The sequence below is a fragment of the Callorhinus ursinus genome, unplaced genomic scaffold, assembly GCF_003265705.2.
Source record: "Callorhinus ursinus isolate GAN/ISIS: 27379988/994484 unplaced genomic scaffold, GSC_fseal_2.0 scaffold63, whole genome shotgun sequence".
Classification (NCBI taxonomy): Eukaryota; Metazoa; Chordata; class Mammalia; order Carnivora; family Otariidae; genus Callorhinus; species Callorhinus ursinus.
The window spans coordinates 1,601,328-1,618,196 of NW_027397125.1; the positions used below are offsets into that span (position 1 = coordinate 1,601,328).

At 36.4% G+C, this 16,869-nt stretch overlaps 1 protein-coding gene across 4 annotated transcripts in view; it reads left to right on the forward strand.

Moving 5' to 3' along the window:
* The window catches only part of ENKUR (enkurin, TRPC channel interacting protein), a 24,320-nt gene extending 10,674 nt beyond the window's left edge, over positions 1–13,646 (forward strand). For all 4 annotated transcript variants that reach the window (XM_073885623.1, XM_073885622.1, XM_025891951.2 and 1 more), the window contains 3 exons: positions 1,258–1,481; positions 5,127–5,273; positions 13,367–13,646. In XM_073885623.1, coding sequence (XP_073741724.1) covers positions 1,258–1,481; positions 5,127–5,273; positions 13,367–13,540 — 545 coding nt within the window. In that variant the 3' untranslated portion in view covers positions 13,541–13,646. The remainder of the gene's footprint in view (positions 1–1,257; positions 1,482–5,126; positions 5,274–13,366) is intronic.
* Positions 13,647–16,869: the final 3,223 nt, after the last annotated feature.

Consider the following 16,869-nt stretch of genomic DNA (forward strand, 5'->3'; position numbering starts at 1 on the left):
AACAAAGTATCACAGACTGGCTGAGTAGCTTAAACAGAAATGTGTTTAGTACTGGTGTTAGGGCTTCAACATATGGATATTGGGAGGGACACAATTCAGCCCATAACAAGAGGTTAATCCAGTCCTCAGACATTTAATAACAGGTATCATTTTTCCTGCTAATAAAAGATACATAGGGGCTCCTGGGTGGCTCAGTTGGTTAAGCATCTGCCTTTGGCTCAGGTCCTGGGATCCAGCCCCGCATCAGGCTCCCTGCTCAGCGGGAAGCCTGCTTCTCCCTCTCCCACTCCCCCTGCTTGTGTTCTCTCTCTCGCTGTCTCTCTCTCTGTCAAATAAATAAAATAAAATCTTTAAAAAAAGTTACATAAACTCATAAAAAGTTCAAACAGTGTAGAAATGAATAAAGGCAAAGTACCTAGGATTGTGTGGAGTTAAGATTTGGGTAAGGTTTTGTTAAGATGCCTGTTGCCTTCAGTTCTTGGAAATAAATTGTAATTATTTTACATTTTAGCATTCTGACAAACTATTTTGATGTGGCTCTATCAAAATAGATGAGTCCGAATGGTCAACTTGAAGAGGCTGTGTAAAAATGGCCAGTCTCATCTGCTGCTAATGAAGAGAATGTGGTAGAGAGAAATAAATAAGATCAATTCTTGATAGTAGTAATTTTAGGAAGTGAGATGCAATCAGGGAGGAGTGAACTGGAAACTTCAACTGTGTTGGTAATTTGTATTCCTTAAGCTGCATGTTGGGGACAAAGCTATTACATGATCTTCATACCTTATAATAAGAGTTCTAGTGAAAAAATTCCATAATTCTTGGACTTTCACCAAGTTTGACTTATTGGTGACTTTACAGTAACTTTCCTCTGAAGAAACAATTACCAGTAATATTGCTAGTACTCAGAAAAGAGTAAAGTTTCTTTGAATTTTTTTCAGTGAAAAAGCTAAACATTTATTATTGATACCATTATAAGAAAATATTTTCACAATAGCTAGTAAAAATATAGTAGTTAGCTAACATATGATTGGGGTGCTTATCTTCTTCCCTTAGACTTGTATACTCTTCTTCAACAAATTAATTGATTATTTTGTGCTTAGTTTTTGGCATTTATGATTACTGATTTTCCCCTAAATATCTGAATATATTATTAATAAAACTCTAATATACTAGTGGTAAAATATCTAGATATTATAAGTAGTACCGGATAGCAATGTTTATAATTTAATATTAACAAGAAAATGTTATATTTAACAGAAAAAAGGTTTGATCGGAATGAGCCCAAAAAGCCTCCTGTGCCACTGAGGACTGATCATCCAGTCATGGGACTACAGAGTGAAAAAAATTTTATAAATACAAATGCAGCCGATGTCATTATGGGAGTGGCTAAAAAGCCTAAGCCAATTTATGTTGACAAAAGAACTGGAGACAAGCATGATCTTGAAACTTCAGGACTAGTTCCAAAATACATCAATAAAAAGGTAGCCTTGTGATGTATTAATGAGACCTAAAATGCAAATAATTTAAGTATTCACAATGATTATCCATATTATTATTAATAGTGCTCTCACAGGGCAAATTATTCCTCTGCAATCTGTGTTTGGTCCAAATCTAATGTGATGAAGTTATGGAGAATTTGGAATGAATAACACCATGTAGTCCAGTAGAGGAAAGTTCTAATTGTTTCCCCTAATTTCAATTATTAATATATTTAACAATTATAGCAAACATTCTCCAAAAGATGTTAATTTTTAGGGTGGTGGACATTTCATGAACAGCATAGGCATGACTAAAAGTCATTACTAAGAAATAACCTTTCAGGAAGTCCTAAGATTTGGTCATTAGGTTGCAGTATCTCGGTAAGAAAATGAGGAAAAATGAAGAGGAAGATAATTTTAGAGCCATCCATCCTATCAATGTAGTATAAATAATTCACATTACAATTTCAACTTGAATGTGTTTGGAATAAAGCAGACCTTGAAAGTACTGTACAATAAGCTAGTCCTTTTGGGACCTTCATCTCTATCTGAAAAGGTGCTTATCAGATAGGCATACAATTTCATTGTTGAAAATTATAGGAGTTTCAGTTTGTTTAAATATAGAAGATCTTTAAAATTTAAAAAGCTTACAAAAATACCTTATACAAAACCTATTTTGCTTTGTATAGTTACAGAGTATAAAACTGCTGGGAACACACATAGTAAAATATGAATGCAAAATCCTAAAGAATAATAATCCATAATAATAAACTGTGGCAAAAAAGAAAGGAAAGACAGAAGGAAGAAAGGAAGGAAGAGGAAAAACAGAAATTGCAATAGTGATGTATGAGGGGTTTGCATCAAGGTAGTCCAGTGATCTACCATGATGAATCCAGTGCCTGTTCAAAATCAAAACGGGAACCTCAAGGCTGTTGTCAGAGTACACCACTTACTCTCTGTGGAAACTCTTGTCACTCAATAAGCTAAGACACTTTTGGGAGACCTTAGCAAGTATCTAGGGGTTGGCAGCACATGGTGATAAAGTTATTTCAGGCTTCTGTGAATACTTCCTCTTGTGCCCTGAAGGCTGCTCATAGCCCTTGTCCCATAGGGGATGAAAAACAGAAATTTCACTTTAAAACAACTTCCAATCCATTATTTGTCCACTCTGATGTAAAAACCCTTCTCCTTTGCCCACACTGTGCCCCTCTTTCTGGCTGCCTTCTGCCCAAGCAGTCCACTTCAGTACATTTTCTACCCTGAACAGAAAATTGAGAGTATTCATCATGGAGACAGAAAAATATTCAGTTAGTCTTCCTGTGCTTGTTTACCAAGCATGCAAACGCTCTGCACCCGCTACACTCTTGGTGTTGCTGGCCGGGCATTCAGGGTTCGTGAAGGACTTTCTCAACTTACTCTCCACTGATCAGAGTTAAGTCTTTAAAACCCAGAGCACCTGAGTGGCTCAGTCAGTTGGGCAACTGCCTTCGGCTCTGGTCATAATCTCAGGGTTCTGGGATTGAGTTCACGTACTGCTCCCTGATCAGCCAGGAGTTTGCTTCTTCCTCTGTCCTTCCCCTGCTCATTCTCTTTCTCTCTCTCAAATAAATAAATTAAATCTTTAAAAATGTATAAGGCCTATGTGAAGGAAATTATAAAGTTTAAAAAAAGGTAAAACCTATTAATGGTAAGTGAGAGATCAAGTCTTTAAAGGGCAATGCCATTTTTATAAAAGTGAGTGAACCTCATGTTTTAGTTTCAAATAAAATATTGTATGCCCATTTGTGCCATGGGAAACCATCTGTGAAAACAAACTGAAGCACTGGTGATTGCCTGAGGTCCACGGCAATGGGCATGAGACATCGTTTCAAATTCTGACTCCACCACTTAACTCTGTGATCTTTCACACATTAGATTTATCACAGGGTTGTAGTAAGGATTAAATGATATAAAATCTATCAAGGACTTGACACGATATCTGGCACTCCATAAAAGTTCAATAGAGAGTGGGTAGTATTAATTATTAACATTAAGAGTATGCATTAGCCCTCAGTGATCCAGCATGTGGGAATATTTCAGATCACTGAAGCTTTTACCCATGTGCGAGATAGTTCTTTTTCCTAAAATGTATTATGTTATTCCCTTTATTAAACAGAATATGCCAAATATAATTTAATCTCTTTGCAATGACTCAGAATCATCATTATGAGCATCAGTAACTACTTAGCTGTAATGAGGTTTTGCCCTCAGTGTTTCCTGAGGTGAATTGGACTGTTTACCACTGCACTAACTTACCAGAATTCTGTGCTCTTAGAATTTATCTGTAGAGTGTTTTGCAACTTGCTGGAACACATTTATAGCTAGGATTTCAAACTGACCCTTTTTTTCAGCCAGGATAGGTTAAGTTATGCTTTGGTAACAAATAACCCCCGATTTCAGTAGCTAAAAGCAACTAAGTTTTATTGTTTGCTTATTGCTCCATGTCCATTAAGTGTTGGAAGCTCTGCTTCTTGTCCTCATTCCAAGACACAGGCAACCCCAAATATTTCCCATCATTATACTAAACCGAAAAAGAACATGACAAGTCATCCATTAATTCTTGAGGCTTCTACCCAAAAGGGACAGAGGTTACTTCCACTCTCTTTGGGCAAGTCAGGTCACATGATCACATCTTACTTCAAGGGGATCAGGAAAGTGTCCCATCAATTGCCTACAAGGAGAAGAACCAGAATGTTTATGAATAATTGTAATGACTATAATACCTATTAACAGCTGCTTCCTCAGAGAGTTTTTCACTGACCTCCTTATTTATCTAAAATCGATCTTATTTCTTTCTTCCCCCTTACTATTCTTTGTTTCAGTTTGGAGCACTGATACGTATATTACTTTATACTCTATTTTTGGTGAGTTGCTCTCACCAAAGAATGCACATTCCATAAGGACAGAAACTTGCCTTTCTTATTCACTAGTATACCTGGCATCAAGTAAATTCTCAAATAATTTTTTGAAAAATAAACAGGGAGTAGTTCTGTTTCTGTACACAGTGGTATCAAGCATAGTTACTAGTCTGAAAAAAATCACAGCGGATTGCTTCACTGTCTATCCTTGTAAGCAGCCCAGGAGCCTTCAAAATGGATTTGGCATTCCAAAAACAACCTTAGGGTCCCAAGTCAGTTGTTACTTAAAGCAGATGTGCATTGTGTATTTGTTTTTACAATACTTTAGAAGCATATATCTTGTTTTATATAATAAGAACTTGCAAAAGGGACCTCAAGATATTCAAGATATTTAAAGATAAAAGCTGAAGCACCTAAAAGAAATAAAGAAAAAACAACTCTTAGAGGTAAAACAAGAACTGAGTCATCAGCCAGGAACAGGTGCTGGAAACATTCAGAAGAGAAAAAACAAGCAGCCACAATAACAATTTAGATGGTTTTAAAAGATGAGAATCAACTAGTTCCCAATGGGAAAAGAAGAAGAAAAAAAAAAAACACCTTGAATTTTATCAATTTACCATGTTTGGAGCAAAGGCTTTGCTCAAAAAAAATCTGTAACATTTCTTTTCCTCTCAGTCATTAGTTGATGTATACACATGTGTAAGATTGCATTCAGGATATTGATTTTTTTTTCTGAAAAAATCCTTTTAAGGATTATGGCATCACACCAGAATATATATGTAAGCGAAATGAGGAAGTAAAGAAAGCCCAAGAAGAATATGATAATTATATCCAGGAAAACCTTAGGAAAGCAGCTATGAAAAGGCTCTCTGATGAAGAAAGGGAGGCAGTTCTGCAGGTAAGCATTCTGTAATTTATATTCATATGTAGTACTTTTGAACATCTCTGAAAGAAAGGTCCATCATCAATGAATATTAAAGCCTGCACCTTGACTTTGAAATCAGAACACACTCTTTGGGTTATGGTGAGGACTACGAGCAGCACACTGACTCTTTGGGGAGAGCAAAAGTTGTAATTAGGAATTATTGAATCATATTTTGTTTCCAATTTTGTGAGATTCTGTTTTCTCCTGGCGTAGTTAGTGTAAGGAAGCCCACATTCTCCTTCAGCGAACATGCGTGAGTAAAGCCAAAAGGTGTTTTTATTTTCATTGTCATGTCCCTGAATTTTTCAAAAATAATATCCATAAAATAGATATTTTTCACTAGATGGAGCTCTAGAATAATTGAAACTGCTCCCAGACCAACTTTTTTTTTTCTTTTCTATAAGCCAAATGTCCAAATTTTAAAATAACCAGGTGTTAGGCTTTTTATGTATTTTCCATATTTTGAATAAACTAGGCATAAAGATATATGACCTTATGTGTTTAATGCAAGACTTTTATCTGAAGCATTTAAAATGTCTTTAGAGAGTATTTATGAAGCACCTAATTGTACTCTTCTATAGTTATGATATTCTTATAGGTAAAAATCGTACTTTATTCTTGTTATTTTGAAAGATTTCTACAAAGTCATTTCTAGCAACCTTTTAAAAACAGGAAAAAAAATTTTTTTCCACATTAACTTCTGTTGAAAATGGATTTGTATGCTGTTATAAATTCTTAACATTTTATTAATGTCATAATCATTAGTAAACATTTACTAAATTACTGTTTTGTATTAAGTATCATGCTAAGCCTCAAAGATATTAAGAAGGGCATAAGATAAAATTCTACTATAGATAATGTAATATAATGGAAGAGAGGTGATATGTATATATGTACATATGTAAATATATGTGTGTTGTGTGTATGTGGAGATCATAAGTTTTATCAGGTTCTAAGACAGAGTATCCACTGAAGGATGTAGCTGGGCCTTAAACTGCACAGTAAGAGGATCTTCTGGACAGCAGGAGTGACCTAAGGGCAAAGACTGTGTCTCTTTGTTGACACAGTCTCCTTTGTGCCTAACTCAGTGCCCAGTATAAACACAGAGGTTTAATATTGGTGTGCTGGAAAGAAGAAAGGAAGAAGGTAGGCAAGAAGGCTGGCAGACGTGGAGGTGGGACTTTGGATGTCATTTTCAGAGTACTGGTTTGTGGTCCATTCTCTCTTTTTCTCTTTCTCTTTCTCTTTCTCTTTCTCTCTTGCTTTCTCTTTCTCCTTCTCCCACCCCATCTCTCTCTAGTTGGATTCTACCATGTATAGAAAGTACAAGCTTTTGTGAAAGCCAGGTTTTTATATCTAACCAATGCTGAAAAATAGGAAAAAACACCGATGGATAGATCATCCAGACAGAAAATCAATAAGGAAACCTCAGCCTTAAACAACACATTAGACCAGATGGACTTAACAGATAGATACAGAACATTCCATCCAAAACCAGAATACACATTCTTCACAAGTGTATATGGAATATTCTCCAGGATAGATTGTATGTTAAGCCACAAAACACATCTCAATAAATTTAAAAAATTGAAATCATATCAAGCATCTTTTCCAACCATAATGGTATAAAACTAGAAATCAATTACAAGAAGAAAACTGGAAAAATCACAAACATATGGAGATTAAACAATATGCTAATGAACAACTAATGGCTCAATGAAGAAATCAAAGAAGAATTCAAAAAATACTTTGGGGGTGCCTGGGTGGCTCAGTCAGTTAAGTGTCTGACTCTTGATTTTAGCTTGGGTCATGATCTCAGGGTCGTGGGGTCAAGCCCTATGTCAGGCTCCCTGCTCAGTGCCAGTCTGCTTGAGATTCTCTCTTTCCCTATCCCTTGCCTCTCCCCCTGCTTGAATGTTCTCTCCCTAAATAAATAAATAAATAAATAAATAAATAAATAAAATCTTTAAAAAAAAAACTTTCAAATGAAAATAGAAATACAACCAAAATCTATGGGATGACAGTTTAAGAGGGAATTTTGTAACAATAAAAATCTCAAATAAACGATCTAACTTTATACCTAAGGGAACTAGAAAAAAAGAACAAAAGAAGCCCAAAGTTCTAGAAGGAAGGAAATAATAAAGATCAGAGAGCAAATAAATGAAATGGAAACTATAAAGACTAGAAAAGATCAATGAAAGTAAGAACTGGTTCTCTAAAAAGATAAACTAAATTGACCTTTAGCTAGACTCACTAAGAAAAAAAGAGAGAGGCGTTAAATAAATAAAATCAGAAATGAAAGAGAAAAAGTTACAACTGAACACAGGAATACAAATGATCATAAAAGAATACTGTGAACAGTTCTATGCCAACATTTTGGACAATCTAGAAGACATGGATAAATTCCTAGAAACATACAATCTTCCAAGACTGAATCATGAAGAAGTAGAGAATTGGCATAGACCAAGTACTAGTAGGTAGATTTAATCAGCAGTCAGAAAACGCCCAACAAATAAAAGTTCAGGGCCAGATGGCTTCACTCATGAATTCTACCAAATATTCAAAGATTTAACATCTATCCTCCTCAAACCCTTCCAAAAAATTGAACATGAAGGAATGCTTCCAAACTCATTTTACAAGGTCAGCATTACTCTGATACAAAACCCAGTCAAGGACACCACATACACTAACAAATCATAGGCCAAAAATATCCCTGTTGAACATACATACAAAGAACCTCAACAAAATATTAGCAGATCAATTTCATCAATACATTAAACATATCATTTACCATGATCAAGTGGGATTTATTCCAGGGATGAAAAAATGGTTCAAAATCCATAAATCAATCAACGTTGATATACCATAGTAATAAAATGAAGGATAAAAACCATATGATTATCTCAATAGATGCAGCAAAAGCATTTGACAAAATTCAAAATCAGTTTGATGATTAAATCAACATAATAAAGGCTGCCTATGACAAGTCCACAGCTAACATCATGCTGAACAGTGAAAAACTGAGAACTTTTCCTTTAAGATCAGGAACAAGACAAGGATGCTCACTCTCACCACTCCCATTCAACATAGTATTGGAAGTGCTAGACAGAGCAATTAGGCAGGAAAAAGAAATAAAAGCCATTCAAATTGGGAAAGAAGTAAAACTATTTGTGGATGACATGATTTTTTATATATAAAGACTCCACCAAATATCTCTTAGAACTAGTAAAAGAATTTAATAAAGTTGCATGTCACAAAATCAATACATAAAAATCTGTTGTGTTTTTATACACTAATAACAAACTATCAGAAACAGAAATTAAGAAAATAATTCCATTTATAATTGCAACAAAAAGAATAAAATACCTAGGAATAAATTTAACCAAGGAGGTGAAAGATCTGTGCACCGAAAACTTAGAAGACACTGATGAAAGAAATTGAAGAAGGCAAACTAAATTGAAAGATATCTCATGTTCACGGATTGAAAGAATTAATATTGTGAAAATGTCCATATTACTCAAAGCAATCTACAGATTCAATGCAATCCCTATCAAAATTTCAATGGCATTTTTCACAGAAATGTAACAAACAATCCTAAAACTTGTGTAGCACCACAAAAAATCCCAAGTAGCCAAATCAATCTTAAGAAAGAAGAACAAAGTTGAAGGCATCACCCTCCCTGATTTCAAACTATATTACTAAGATATGGTAATTAAAAAAAAACAGTATGGTAATGGCATAAAAACACATAGATCAAAGGAACAGAATAGAGGGCCCCAAAATAAACGCATGCATATATGGTCAATTAATTTATGACAAAAGAGGCGAGAATATACAATAAGAAAAGAACAGTCTTTTCAAAAAGGGTGTTGGGAAAACTGGACAACCACATGCAAAAGAATGAAACTGGACCATTATCTTACACCATATGCAAAATTCACTCAAGATCGATTAAAAACTTGAATGTAGAATGAAGCCATAAAACTCCTAGAAGAAAACATAGGTGGCAAACTCCTTGATATCAGGCTTGGCAATGTTTTTTTGGGATCTGACTCTTAAAGGCAAGGATGACAAAAGCAAAAATGGACAGCTGGGACTACACCAAACTAGAAAGCTTCTGCAAAGGGAAGGAAACCATCAACAAAATGAAAAGGCAACCTCCTGAAGGGGAGAAGATATTTGCAAATCATATATCTGATAAGAGGTTAATATCCAAAGTATATAAAGAACTCATACAATTTAACACCACCACCACAACAAAACACCCCCAAACAATCCAATTAAAAACTGGGCAGAGGATCTGAGTAGATATTTTCCCAAAGAAGAGATACAGATGGCCGACTGGCACATGAAAAGATGCTCAGCATCACTTATTGGGGAAATGCAAATTAAAAACTACAATGAAATACCACCTCACACCTGTCAGAATGGCTATTATCAAAAAGACAATAAAAAACAAGTGTTGGTGATGATGTATAGAAAAGGTAGCCCTTGCAGCCACTCTGGAAAACAGTATGGAGGTTCCTCAAAAATTAAAAATAGAACTACCATATGATCCAGTGATTCCACTTCTGGGTATTTATCCAAAGAGAATGAAGATATTAATTTGAAACTATATATGTCCCCCCACGTTCACTGCAGCATTATTTACAATAGCCAAGATATGGAAGCAACCTAAATGCCCATTGATGTACGAATGGATGAGGAAGATGTGGCATATCTGTGTGTGTGTGTGATGCTAAGTGAAATAAGTCACACAGAAAAAGACATACTATAGGATTTCACTTATATGTGGAATCTAAAAAACAAAACAAACAAAACAAAACTCATAAACACAGAGAACAGAGTGGTGGTTGCCAGAGGGGAATGAGGTTGAGGGTGGGTGAAGTGGGTGAAGGTAATCAAGAGATACAAACTTCCATTTATAAAAAAAAGTCTGAGGATATAATGTGCACCATGGTGACTATAGTCAGTAATATTGTATCACGTATTTGAAAGTGGTTAAAAGAGTGAATCTTAAAAGCCTTCATCACAAGAAAAAAATATTTTGTATCTTTGTACAGTGACATGGTAACTGGACTCATGCTGATTATTTCACAATGTATACAAATGTCAAAAATCATTATGTTGTACACCTGAAATGGATATAACGTTATATTATACTTAAACAAACAAACAAACAAAAAACAGGAAAAGAGAGGAAGAACTTCCCTCAGAAGGAAAAGGCTCTTCTGTCCTGGGTCTTTTTGGCTTAGTGGATAAGCAGCCCTCAGTTGCCTAATACGGTCACTGCGGATTTGACAGGACAATAGCAGACCCTTCCTTACATGCCTTATTAGCCAGGTAATATAGCTGCCATGGTAACAGAGCCACCAGCTCTGCTCCTGATAAGTCCTGAGTCATGTTTCCCTCCATGATTAGGAGTTGCACACAGCGCTATGACAATGTAGTTGTATGTGCCTGAGTAGGTCACATCCTGCTCATTCTTCATAAAAGAACAGTCTCATTATACTTAGAGGATTATCCACTCTAATCATTCCACACTTCTCCTTTGACATATGAGGATATAAAATGCAAATATATTAAGTTTTGTTCATTTATCTATTCATTCACTTGAACAGGCACTGTATCCAGCCCAGGGGGATACTATTGTGAGCAAGACAAATGCACTCTTTCCTGTCAGTACACTTAGAGTTTGGTTTACATTTGCCCTTGGTCACAAAATTATCAAGGAGCTAAACAGGGACTAAAACCCACATCGGCCAAGTCCTGGGCCAGGGCTTCCCCTGCGACATCGTTCACACGTGCGTAGAAAGTAACAAAAGGAAGCTCTGTCAGTCAGAGATCCAGCAGGAAATACAGGCACCACCAACCAGGATTCTGAAGCACATTTATGAAGAACTATTTACGGAAGGAAGGCAGGGCTACGGGAGCGAACAAAAAACTTGGTAGCACCCCAGGACTAAGGACAGTGGGAATCCATCACCACCCTAAGCTCGAAGGGCAAAGGCAAGAAATGGTGTTACCAGAGCCTGGTAAGATCTGGAGCCTGGAAGAGAGCTCACTGAGCAGTGTTGCCCTTACAGACACGTGAGCCAGAACTAGGGTCCAGGTAACGTCAAGGGAGAGGAAGAAGAAATGCCCCAACCTCTCCTCCCACCAGGGCCGAGCTCAGAGGCTGTAAGAAGCCTTAAGGGTGTGTGTGTGTGGGGGGGGGGCACGATGAGGAGGAGCATGGAACTGAAGGCACTTCCTATTTATTTTATGACTGCTTCTCCCTATCTGAAGCTTTTCCCAAACTAACAATAATAAAAAAAAATAAAGTAGAAGAGAGAGAGGTCAATTAAAAAAAAAAAAAAAGAAAATCACTATTCCTGCAATGAATAAAAGATTTTTTAGATGAAATAACAAAAATAAGTCTTAAAAACAGCAGAGAGGCTATTGTCAATAGAATATATTAGTTACATTTAGTTCCCACCCCTGCCTGTTGACTTGGATCCAAGGCTTTTTGTACACACTGGAAGATAAAGGCTACAGAGAAAAAGTGTAGCTGCTGTGACCACAAGTAATGTGGAAATATCACTCAAGTAGCTATGAAAAACCTTTGATATTTGAAAGTGTATAAATGCATAGATTTCCTCTCTGCAGTAGGCACCCCTGTGGAGCACTGTGGAAACATAGTTCTCATTTCATAATGAAAGGCTATGAAAAAAGAATTCTTCTGAGGACATCTTTTTGGAATACATCTCATACACCATGAAGAACTGTGCTAACCTATCCCCCTCTTTTTAAAATGTAACCTGGGTATTTTCCCTCTTTCTTTTCCTTTCCTTCTTTCATCTAGCCTCACTCAATAAGGGCTCAAAAATCTGTTGCCCTTTTCCCCAGCCAACCTGGTCTGTACAACGTGCTCTCTCCCTATCATCATTTTTACCTAAGCATGGGAATAAACCACTGAAATGTTATTACCCCCCACAAGCTTCTACAAAATTAAATTTGTACGATGAAGCCTTATTATGAAGATGTTATTATGTAAGAAACTTCTAATCTTCTCTTACACCTAAATATATAGCCGTGGATTTCAAGGACCATATTTTCAAGGCAATATTTTAAATTCTACTTTCAGTTTGACTTTTTGTTTTTGTGTAAATAAAGTGATTTGTGTACCCATAGTGAATAACAGAAAGTGTTAGTTTTGCAAAAATTTCATAGCTCAAATTTGATTAGAGGTTTCAGCCCATTTTGTCAATGAGACCCTCTGGTGCACTGTGATAAGAAATGGGGATTAGGCAGATGAAAATAACCTTTATTCCTCCTTAGAGATCCCTAATTTTGAATTTGTCAGCTTCTGAGAATATAAAACATTAACTACATTACTGAATTAGCATGCATTTACATTTCATGACATCTCAGTCATTTCTGGTATACATTAATGGGACGTATAGACCCCTTGACTATATGAAGAGTTCTTTCTAATATATTGAAAAAATATTAAAGGATCATCTCTTGTTACATTGAATTTTGGCATTTTGTACAATTCCATTTAGTCAAATATAAGCAAATGTGCCATGCAAGTCCAAATCAGATCTTTTGATGAATGGCGATAATGGTTCAAAACTAAAATTCTAAAGAAAAAAAAAGAAATTTTTTCTAAGAAAGAATTTCCTATTCAAAAATATGTCTTGCTTGCCGGGGGGGGCGGTGGGGAGGCATCGATTCTCACTTGTTTTTACCAAAGCATTTGCTATGAGCTTAGTTTCATAGTACTTGTAACTCTGCATATGCATATTTAATGGCAAAAACAAGTAACAGTAACATAATAGAGAAAATAAATACTCCCTCTGGGAACTGAGCACACAATCAAGGACAGGATTTGGCCTCTGCACAATATTTTCTGTTACTGTAGCCAAGTACTCGATAAATACATATCGTTTTGTAAAGTTATTTTCATCAGTTTCCTATACCTATTTATGTTTCTCTTCACCAGCACACTATATATATTTTTTAACCATTTACATTACTTTTGCAGTTACCTTAGTATTTAGAGTTCTCATTACCATTTGCAGGGGCTGAAGAAGAACTGGGAAGAGGTGCATAAGGAGTTTCAGTCCCTCTCGGTGTTCATCGACTCCATCCCAAAGAAGATCCGCAAGCAGAAGCTGGAAGAAGAGATGAAGCAACTGGAACATGACATCAGCATCATCGAAAAGCACAAAATTATTTATATTGCGAATAAGTAATCATGGATTTTTTAAAAATATAGTCATTTTAACATAGGGAAGAAAATGAAACTGCTTTTCAAAGAGGAGAACACTATGAAGAGAATTAAAATAGTTTTTACCAAAATGCGGAGGCAATGATTAAAGGGTAATCGAATTATTCTACTCATGTGAGAGAAAATTTTGTTTTTACCAGCATTAGGATTTCCACGTATAAGCAGAAGTTTGATGTGGCGTGTTCCAATCTGTAGGGTGATCCATTATTTTTATGTACTTCTTTCACAGAAATATTAATTTCTGGGCGCTGAAGAATAAAGTCAGCACTCAGAACTTCAGAATTTTTCTATACTGCATGATACAAAGAGCACAACATTAAAAACTGTGAAGAATTTTGAATTGGACATAGTGGCATATGCTTTCTCCCTACTCCAGTGCTTTCTAAACATTGCTTAAGATTCCCACACATTCAACAGCATGCAATCTCTGATAACCTCTGTCATTTGCAACTCTTCCCAACTGCAAATACCGTCAGTGTCCATAATGCTAGCTATGCCAAAGAGCTTATATTGGGAGGAAGTAAAATGAAGAAGGTAACATAAAGTCAAGAAGACAACTTAGAAAAGGCATCACTGAGCATAATCAAAGAGAACAGCCTTCTTCTGGGTATACCAACTTTTAAAAACTTTCCTACTCAAAGTGCTTCATTCCATAATTCACTATAGGTTTTTCACTAAAATGGGATGTTCCTTTTTCTTTTTTTGTTCCTATGTATCTATTTGGTGAATTCTAAAGTTTCCATTTGTATGATTAATTTATTAAGCAATAAGTTCATGCGAGTAGAGCTGTCTTCAACTCAAAATAAGTGTATAAGGAGAGTCTAAAAGGAAAAGATTCTTGTATGAAATTTTAAATTAGAGAAATTCAGTAGAACATGAAATACAAAATATCAGAGCAATAACAATGTCTGCTGCTTACACTGATTTTTATCTTATGGACGAAAGAAAAAAATGACATATTTTTTAGCTTTTTCACAAACAGAATTTGAGAGCATTGTAGAAAATCTTACTTTAATTAAATAAAAATGGTTATATACAAATATTTTTGAAAACTCACTTTAAACTTTTTTCACATCTTTTTATGAACATCATTTCTGTATTTATTACCTTAGAGCAGATATAAAACAAAAGCTAGTGATTATTCAGAATGGTTGCTTGCTATTTAGAATAGGCGAATAGTTATAACAATAAACCCAAAATGTATAATAATAACATAATAGAAACTCATATCTTGCTCACGTAACAATACTGTGCTGCAAAGACATGAGCAGGAACTCTTTTGCACACAGTTGCTCAAGGACCCAGACTTACGGAGTGGTAGGCTCTGTTCTCTCCAGAGTTCAAGCCTAGAAAAGATGCACATCATTTCTCTTTGCATTTTCTAAGTCAGAACACTAGTTGCACATACTGCCTCTAAACACAAACACCACCAAATCTTATTTGTCTGGTAAACAAATTTCTCATTGACGTTATTGTCCTATGTGAATAAGGGTGGGGGGTGGTACTCTGTTCCATGCAGTCACTCAGAGACTCTGATGGTACAGCTGCCCTTCGCCACGCTGAAGGATAAGATGTTTAGGTTAGTATTTTATTTGTGAGATGATTCTTATACATAACTAATTTAAAAACAATTCAAAGTCAGTAGTGATGCAAAAATATTCTAATTATTTCAGCATCATGGTTGTTAGGTTTGGGGGCCATGAATGAGAGTTGCCTTACGTGATATCTTTGTGGTTTTAACAGATGGTTTTTCTCTTCCTGTATGTCTACTAAAGAATAGACTTTTCTCCACGGCCCACGATGTTATTCTAGATTGACTTTATTGCCTTTCTCATTCACAGGCCTCTTAGGGAAACCTTCCCATCCATTATTCCTGAAACATTATCCTACACTCCTACCATTGGATTCTAACCTTAAAAATCTCCAGTGCTAGCTTCCCACATCCACATTCAAACACACACACACACACACACACACACCTGGGTCATTCTACCAGGCAGAGGAGGGAGAGACACCTGACTCAATGATTGATCAGTGACTGATCAGATTCTCTTGCTCGAGAATGTGAATTAAGAGACACAGAGACCACAGTCATTTGGGAGCAGGCACTTGAGCCTAAAAGGTCAAACTTCATTCCTGCAGCTAGTTTGACTTGGTTTTTATTCCTATTCAAAAGAGCTCTGAGTAGAATAAAAATCCGATGTGGTCTGGTCCTTTGCCTGTGACCTCTTTGGCTTGGTTCCTTGAAATGCTGCCCCCTCCCCACGGTGATGGGTGTTCCTATAATAGTGAGATATAGATGCCCCTCCCCCCAGTCTTTGCACATTGTTTCCTCTGCCCTTTTCTTTCTTCTCCTGCATATCTGCCTGGAGAAAATCTGCTCTTCAAGAGTTGGATCACATTACCTTTCCGTGACACCCCTTTTTGATTCCTCAGACTCAGTCCTCCTCTTCCAGCATTGCTCATGTTGTATTGTGTTTATGTGATTATCTGCTATTTCCCACAAAACTGCACACTTGTGGGGGAGAAGGGCCGTATTTTTTCATCTGCATTCCTTAGAATCTACATCATAGAAGGTGCTCAGAAAACCTTTGTTGAATAAATTAATGAATGATGTCCAAACATATATTTTGATGACCCCTTGGCATTATTATCACAACATAAATCAGACATAGAGGATAGGGATTTGGGCCAGTAAACAAGGCAGTTGACACCGCAGCAGCTAGCTGCATGAGCAAGTCGGGAGAAGGCAACCTCTTGTAGTGCTTATGAGCTCAAGCTCTGGAGTCAGGTGGATGCAGGTTCACATCCCAGCCCAGCACTTACTAACTGTGCTTCAGAATCTTTTTTAAGATATGTTTTCCCAGTCTATAAAATGGGTTGATAACCTACAACCGTGCTTTATAGAGTAGTGATGGGAACGGAATGAAACAACATGTGTACAACAGCATAGTCCCTGGCATGTAGAAAGACAATACATTCCTTACTAAGGTTTATTATTAAGAATCCAATTCTGGGGCACCTGGGTGGCTTGGTCGGCTAAGTGTCCAACTCTTGGTTTCAGCTCAAGTCATGATCTCAGGGTGATGGGATTGAGCCCTGCGTGAGGCTCCATGCTGGGCATGGAGCCTGCTCAAGATTCTCTCTCTCCCTCTGCAACCAACCCCCATCCCCAGTCAAGCTCATGCTCTCTCTCTTTCTCTCTCTTTCAAAAAAAAAAGAACCCTTCAGTTCTGTAGTACTTTTGTCCATTTGGTTCTGGGTCCATTAGCATACTATCAATAGAACTTCCCA